The sequence below is a fragment of the Glycine max genome, chromosome 15 (assembly GCF_000004515.6).
Source record: "Glycine max cultivar Williams 82 chromosome 15, Glycine_max_v4.0, whole genome shotgun sequence".
Taxonomy (NCBI): Eukaryota; Viridiplantae; Streptophyta; class Magnoliopsida; order Fabales; family Fabaceae; genus Glycine; species Glycine max.
In genome coordinates this window covers 11,246,461-11,255,359 of record NC_038251.2, presented here as the reverse complement: position 1 = coordinate 11,255,359, position 8,899 = coordinate 11,246,461, and the positions used below count along the sequence as shown (strand labels likewise).

Here is an 8,899-nt window from a genome sequence, read left to right as displayed (position 1 = left end):
AAATAAAAAAATAATGGCGTCTTTCCAAATTTTCACAGACGCAGAGAGAATAATAATCCCCGGCAAGCAGACAAAGCTAAAACATGACCTAGAGGCTATAGCAAGTACTTGTGGCAATCAAAATTTTATTCATCGTAGGATGCTGTTCAGTACAGTGAATGATAATTTCATTTAGTATTAAAAGCCAAGTTTTAAGTAAAAGAAAACCGTGAAAAGACTTAATTATAATAATTAGAAGCAAGACATTAAAATTAAGTAAAAGCTATAATGGCACTAAAAAGGACTGAAGTACAATAAGCCTAAACTAAAATTCGATACAAATTGCAATTTATATCAGGAAGCAAACTTCAAGGACAATATCCCAGACGCCAATCTGGCAGCCACAAATAAAGGATAACATTATGCCTCCTTCCCACTTGAGATACTTTTTTAAATGATACACAAACAGACAAAATTCTGACACTAAATCTCAGTTTAAAAACATCATGAAAGCTATCTTGGAGGATGTAACGGCATTCCGGCAAGGATCAATAACAGCAACGAATGTCAAAATAGCCTTCCCTTGAAACATTTGCACATTCCGTCCATCAAAATATATGAACAATGTCATAGGCAAATCTTTATTTTTGTCAAGGAAGTGTACAACAGAATGGCAAGAATTTCAGCACAAGAGATATATCCAGGAAGTTAAATTGTTAGGTTGGGTTTTAATTGGAAGCCATAATCTGGGGAAACCAGTGTCGAGATAACCATAGCACAATTTGAATTAGCATGGCAATTGCTACTCAAGAAAATCTGAAAATTTCCAATAGTTTACACTTTACTCATTTGGAAGTTATTCCTGTTACTAAAACATGTAATTAGGAAATCTACTCAAATTCCCCCCAACTTCAAATTTTTTTCATACTTGTAAGTTATATATGAAGTTCTGGTTAAATTTAGAAAAACTTAACACCATTACTCTCAGGTGATAAAGTAGTGGACAAACAAGTACTCCATTTTTAACTGATTTTATAGCAAAGAATTCAATTATAAATGTTCAGTCATACTCCACCACCAAAGTATTATTAAAGAGAAGGATACGTCCAGAACAGCACGAACGACTGCAGAATTATAAAAAAGAAAAGTTATAATGCTGAACACATTTACATTCAAGAGTGCTTCACATAAAGACATATACAGAGAGAGACAACAAAAGCCCCAACAAAACTTTTATCTCCAAATAAGTATGTCATGTGAAACTCTAGTTTAGAAAATTCTATAACAATTCTTTCTTTTATTCACATTGCTGAGCAACTAATTACATTTGGAGTAGGCTATTTGGTATCTTTTTGGTACATCATTTGGTGTATAGGCTATTTCGTATCTTTGGTGAGTGCTAAGTGCACCTTTAATAGTTGAAGCATTTTCTTCAGTTCGATTATGTTCAGAGGTTTGACTGGAGTATTAGAAAGCTAAAGTGTTCTGGTAGTAAACTTCTTATGCTATTCCTTGATGTCTTTGGGTGAAATAGAATGCTTGTTTTTAAGGGAAAACATCTGACCTACACTTGCATTGATCTTTAGTGTTTAGCTTTGGCACATGGCAATTCTCCTCATCAGCTGGGGATCGTTAGTGTTTGTGCTTCACAAGTATGGTTAATTTGATGTGCCTTTCTTTCAAATGATATTTATTCTCTATTAGTGTATGTCTACCTATCTTTATCCAAACTAATTTCTTTCATAAAAAATAAAGAAGACTAAGAAGTTTCCCATAGACACCATGCCCAAAGAAAGATGAAATGAACATAAACAACCTACCATTAGGCCACCCTGAAAGCCATCAAGTAGCACTCGATTCCAGGAGTCAAAGTATGTGTGGGTTGAAAATTTTGCTTTGGCCACAAGCCCAAGTGAAGTAAGTGCCATGAGAAGTAAATAAAACACAAATCCTTTCAAGCCTGTAAATCCCAAAATTCCAGCAACAACGCCACCAATTATAGATAAAAATGTTCGGCTGCCAAAGAGACAAAGAAATGAAGATTCAATCATAAACCTTAGACAACATTATATGGGCATTTATTTTCATCCCCTACCCCAACTCCCACCCCTTTTTCTCCTTTCAGTAAGAGTGCTTTACATCTACATACTATGGACTCAGATAGAATCAAACAATTTCATTCATACTAAAACTACCACCCCAAACAGCTTGGATATTGGGAAATATCCAAGTCCCCACATGGGTTAGAGATAGTGCCGAGATAGAATATATAAGTGGGGGACAACCCTCACATAACTAGTTTTTGGGGTTGAGTTAGGCCTAAACTCATATTCTAAGGTGGTATCAGAGTCTATCCTATATCCATTAAAAGGGCCACACACCATATTATACTTGCACCAAACCAAAAAGTGTTGGACATGAGGGGGTGTATTGGGAAAAACCCATGTCCCACATTGGCTAGAGATAGTGCCAAGATAGAGTATATAAGCTAAGGCCAACCCTCACGCTATAAGATAGCTTTTGGAATTGAGTTAGGCCCAAACCCACATTCTAAGAGTGACCAACAATGTTACATAAAAGAAAGGGAAGAAAAAACACTTCTGTTCCATGGTCCTACCCAAACATAATGTTTCAAGCTATATTTATATATTCAAAACAGTATTAATAACCAGCAGTCAGACCAAACCTGTAATAGATAATTTTCATGTTGCTTTGCATATTCTCAGCATTAAAAGTCAGCAACTCATTCACTCCATTGCTTGATTTCTTCTCTGATGAAGCTGATTCGGAATGTACAGCCATAATGATCTGCCTAGTCTAATGGGTTTCTGTAAACAAAAACAGAATTGAATGATTTTGGGTAGAAATAATATAAACTAAAGCATGTTATTGAATTCCTTAATTCAATAATCCAGAACCATTGTGCTAAGGTTAACAACAGGTAAATTTCAAAGGGAAAGTTGGAGATGAACATGACTGACCACAAACTCTGACCCAAGTAAGACGCTGAACACACACACACACAAACAATGGGGAAAAGAAATTAAAATTAAACAACTGGAACCCAAATCCTCCCAAAAGCCAACTATAATAACTCGCAAAATTCACAAACTGTTTAGTTTCAAATTCTGCATACCTTCATGCTACCCATTCCCACATGGACATTCATAATTGGCTCAGATACTCTGTCCAAATAAAATTTCTACGCCATAGAAAATCTAAACAGAGTAAAAGCATAAAAGCAGATAACATCATATCATATCATATAACATAAACATGGTCAAAAACAAAAACAAAAATATAAAATAAAGCACAATTATTATTTAATCAAAGTTAAAAGCTACGATCTAGGGTTTGGAGGACTATGTAGTTCAGCTAAAATACTTGCTGACCACTAACATTGATATTTTAAATCCAACATTCTGCTACAAACGCTCTTAATTTCGTCCTACGGTAACACTTGACTAGAAACTATTAATTTGATTCAACACAGAATCGTAAGAAACAAAGGGCAATCTCCTAATTCGAAAATAACTCAATCAACTTGGAATTGACACGATTCGAATCGAAAATTGCGAATGAAATCCGATCGAACGAAATACCAGATTGACAAAAACAACGATAACACGGAATCGAGAAAAAGAAATATAGACCAAACCTTTAACTTAAACGACGCTGTTTGAGAAATTATTGTTGATGCGGCGCGCGCAGAACACTCACACCAAAAGTTTACTACTTCTTAATCCTTTTTTCTAGTCTTACTTTGTCTTCGTTTCAATTTTAATAGATCTTCCAAACTTGCAAATACATGGAGAGTCTAAGGTGAAGTCACCACAACGATCTTTTACCATTAGATATATGTGTATTATAATAAACGGTTGAGATATATGTGTTTCATGTTAGGCCTTGTTTTGAGAAAGAAAATCACTTCTTAAAAAAATTTACGATTTAAATATGACACAAGTTTTTTTTATGCAATATGATACAAGTTTATAAGATTTTTTTTTAATTATTTTTTATACATAAGAGTAGAACACAGACACCAAGAGTTTCACATATTTTGTTCAACCAAGTAAAATTGAGATAATTTCTTTTAAAAAGATATTAAATATCATTTTTAGAGATAAAGATAAAAAAAAATATAACAGATAAAAAAGTTGTGGTTTGAAATGATAAAAAGAGGTTTTCTTTTTACTGATTGTAGATATAGATTGTGAAATCAGTGAAATGTATATCTAAGAGAGAGAGAAAAAATTATTAAGAATATATATAGTTTAGTGATTAAGGCTAAGAGTAAATTTGTTGGGGGTAGAACTCATATTATGAATTAATTTTTAATATTTCAAATTAAGAAGACAATTTATAATAAATTCCTATTAAAAATATTTATTTATTGTAATTTTTTTGTATAAAAATAAATATTTATATTGTAGATTGTATGTTAAAACACTATTTATAAATGTATATATATTATTTTAAGTAAAGTCAAAATGTCCCCCTCCCAACTAAAAAAGTTTAAAATATAAATGCTCCCTCCCACCCCCAATGCGGTTTAAATAGTTGTGTGAATTCATACCAGTAATCAAGTGAATTGGAATTTGTAATTTCATCCTCGTGGTTTTGCAGTTTAGTCCTACTATAAGATGCATTTGCAGAAGAGAGTTTTTTCATCTCCGTGGGTCAAGACGAATTATAGTGAGTTTTTACTATCACTGTAATACATATTAATTTTTTGTTTTTCGTAGCCAATTTAATCTTGTATACCAGTCTATTCTATTTAATTATTCGGGGAAGTATTTGATATCAAATTGATATTGCAGTTTTGATGATTTTATTTTATTTTTCTTCAGTTTTGATTTCAAATGCTGCAAAAACCTTTACTTGTCCTTGGGCCTAAACTATTAACAAATCTGTGATGCAACAAAAAGCAACTTCATTTTGTAGCCAGATTATCAAGTAGTACGCATTCTTTTTCTTATTATAACATAATAATTTAATGTGGTATCCAGTTTCAAGGCACATGTAATCTACAAAACAAATGCTCTAGCTAATTTAGGTAGTGCAATTTAAGTAAGAACTAGCTATGCGATCACTTACTCCTTTAGAAAAGAAGCCATCAGGAACATGTTCATCACCTCCTCAATATTTCCTCTGGAGTCCTAGGATATGCCAATGAATCTTTGTCACCAGCAAGAATGTCAGCACCTTTCACTCTAGGCACAATAAGACCTTCATCTTTCAAACCTTTATTTCCTAGCTTGTTCCTAAGGGTTGAAATGCACTAGCATGCTTGCAACAAGTTGTTCATGTATATGCAACAAGTGCAAATTGTTATTAAATTTTAAGTGAAATGTTCTTGTAGTTTTTTTAATAAGTAGAGAAATATACAAAGAATTGACAGAGAAGCTAGCTATGTGTGTTAGGGGTGTTAGTAAATTTTTCTAAGTACAGGAATCGAAAGAAGCATAAGAATGTAATACTAAGGTTATATTAAGATGACAATTGAAACAAATTCATTTGCTTTTCTACTTTTTATTTCTTTTAATCTAGAAATTCTTTGTTTGTTTTAAATTCTTATTTTATTTTATCTATCAATTCACTAATTCTTGAAACATATAAAAACCATTCAATCACTAGAATATCAAACTTAGAAGAAAGTTGTTGTATTGTTAAAAGAAGATTCTCAAAATTGTTTTATATGTTGTTAACAAATTACTCAAGATTATTTAAATTGATAAAACCAAATATAGAACAAATGTTTTCGATGATAAGTATAATGAATGATGATCCCATTAAAATTATATACTAAAATAGTCTCATAATTCATTTAACTAAAAGTTATGTTTGAATAGAAAGAATTCATCATTGGAATTTTGTTCTATTGAAATAAAATAAATTATTTGTGATTGATTAGAATAAGAGTGAAAGATGAATGAAATTATTTTTTATTACTTAACAAATTTTCACCGTAAACAATATAATATATAGGGAATGAATCTCTTCCACTAAAAAAACTAATAAATTAATAATTAACATTAACAGATAAAAAAAGTTATATAACTAAGAAAAATAAGAATAACTATACTATTGACTTAAAGCACATGCAAGTTGATTAGTTTTAAGTTTTTTAAAATTTGTATCAAATACTTTGGCACGAAATAGTAGTGTTGTATGTCGAAATAAGTAAAATATGTGGGTGGATGAGAAAGTGGTTACAGAGAATGAGCCCAAATTTATTATACATGAATCGAATAATTGAGTCGAGTTTGAAGGTTTACCTTCCTAGCTAGGAGCAGCATTTTGCAGCAGTGAATTAGCACCAACATAACCAGTGAGGCCAACATAAGGAATCAGGTAAGATGCAAGCAGAAAGATGATCGAATTAGCATAAGGATCGAAGTAGAGAATGCCCAATTGCATTTTCCATTACTTGTGCAAAAGATGTCGCACTTAGATCCAACAATGGCCTAGGGAACCCTTTCACTGTATTCTTTATGGCCTTACAATTAAGACACAACAATTGAGGAATCTTTTTTTTTTTTTTTGCCTAAAAGTAATTGTAATTAATTGCATAGAGTAGAGATAGAACAAAACTTAAAAGTGTCCAACTTCCTGCAAAGCAAACTGAAAGATGATATCCTTGACAAAGTTGTCAAGTTTGGCCAATTTTGCACCAATGGGAGGGTGGGTCCTCCCTCAGTCAGGTTTGGAGCAACTACATCCAATCAATAACCCAAAGACCCAAACAAGAAGAATTCAGCCTCCAAGTATTCTAAATTTAAAGGAAATTTTAAAAGATCAACATCTGATTCTGGAATTGCTGCACTTGCAATGAGCACAGGAGAAGAATAAAATTCTGAGAAACGTAGGGGGAGGACTAGGGAAGTTACCAAAACAACAATAGAAGCTCTAGAAATGTGAGGTGCCATATTTTACTTTAGCCTCTCTTTTTTTCAAATGATGATGCATATATGCCACCCATGTATGCATTTATATATAAGGAAATGTCGTGGGGGCAAGAGGATGCAAGTTAGTCCAATTTTTTAATTTGTTGTGAGAAATTATAGTTGCCGCTTGGATTTTTTAATTAATTACCATTAATTTAAATATTAATAAATATCACAGTCAATATATTATAAGTAAAATTGACTTCCTAATAACATTACATATAATATGTAGTCAAATTATTATTGATAAAAATTAAAAGATAAATTACTATATATACTTATTTATATATTTATCAATTTATTAAAGCTATTTTAATATATATATATATATATATATATATATATTCATTTTTTTCTATTTAAAATATGTTTTACCAACATTTCTTTTAAACAACAACAAGAATAATAAAATTTTCGTTGTATTAAAATGTATATTACATTTACATTTTAAAATTTAATAAATATCATAATTAATAGTATATTGTAAGTTGTATATATATATATATCGAAAGTAAAATTAACTTCCCAATAACATTAAATACTATATTTATTAAATATAGCATGTAGTCAAATTATTAAGTATAGAAATTAAAATATAAATTCCTATATATATATATATATATATATATATATATATATTATATTTGAATTTTCTATTTAAAAATATGTTTTTAAAACTATAATAACATTAATATGTACCAAAAAATGATTATAACATTAACAAAAAATTTATTAGAATATATATATATATATATATATATTAAATTCACCAAATATATTATATTTAATAAATATAATTATTATTATATTATAAGCAAATTTGACTTCTCAATACCATTAAATGCTATATCCATTAAATATAATATACAGTCAAAATTTTGAATATAGAAATTAAAATATATATTATCATATGTATTTATATATTTACCAAATAATTAACATTATGTTAATGTATATTTTAAATATTCTTTATAAATTAATTTCTTTAGATAATAATAAAAATAATAAAATCTGTAATATATATTGTGAACACCTATTTTTTCGGACAAATAAAATCAAAATATAAAAAATAAAAGTAAATAAAAAATAGTAAAATTGAATCAATAAAATGTCCATCTACCACTTACTTAGAATTAATTTAAAATACAATCCAAAATTTTTTAGTTTGTAACTTAATTCTCAAAAAGTACATAATTCTAAAAAGTATCACATAATCAAGAATCATTAACATAATTGTTGTTAATTGGTTCAACACTTAGATCCCTTATGTAATGACTTATGTGATGGAATAAAAGCACAATAAATTCTCATGATCAATTCAACAATAAAGTAACTAAAATTTAAGTTTTCGGTCAACAAGCAAAAAAAAAAATTGCTATTAGATTTTTATAAAACAAAAAGGTCACAACATATGTTAACAAAAATGTCACATATATTGATAAAAAAGATCTAACATATAATTCTCTCATTTAAAAGAAATCTTAAAAATCATTTTAGGTCTCATTTATTATTAAACTAACCTTGTATCCTACATTTTTTTTCAAGTTTTTCTCCTCTTTAAGCCATAACAAATAAGGAAAGAATAATTGTATTTTTGATACAACATCTACATAGAATGGACATGTATCAACTCGAAAACAACTGAAAGTTGTTTTTACGTCAATTGACCTCTTTTGACATAAACAATCCCTTATGTAATGACTATGACTTATGTGTGCATCAACACTAAATTTGTGTTGATCACCCATGGCTACATGTAACATCTTTTTTTCCTTTATTTGCAAAAACAAATAAATTAGTATTGTATTTTATTTTTACTTTGCTACTATTTTAATTAACAGTTTTAACAATTATGTTTGCAATTATATTTTGACTACGCTAAAATAACTAAAATAAATTATATTAATTAGTTATTAGAAAATATTTATCACAACCATATTTTATATATATATATATATATATATATATATATA

At 29.3% G+C, this 8,899-nt stretch overlaps 1 protein-coding gene across 1 annotated transcript; it reads right to left on the bottom strand.

The window, feature by feature from the left end:
* Nucleotides 1-247: 247 nt before the first annotated feature.
* On the bottom strand, nt 248-3,733 carry LOC100526986 (uncharacterized). Its single transcript, NM_001249967.2, has 5 exons — nt 3,638-3,733; nt 2,666-2,807; nt 1,800-1,995; nt 1,084-1,103; nt 248-618 (listed from the first exon to the last, which is right to left on the bottom strand). The coding sequence occupies exons 2-5, from the start codon at nt 2,779-2,781 to the stop codon at nt 588-590; spliced, it is 363 nt and encodes a 120-aa protein (NP_001236896.1). The 5' UTR covers nt 2,782-2,807; nt 3,638-3,733; the 3' UTR covers nt 248-587.
* Between the last annotated feature and the right edge of the window lie 5,166 nt (nt 3,734-8,899).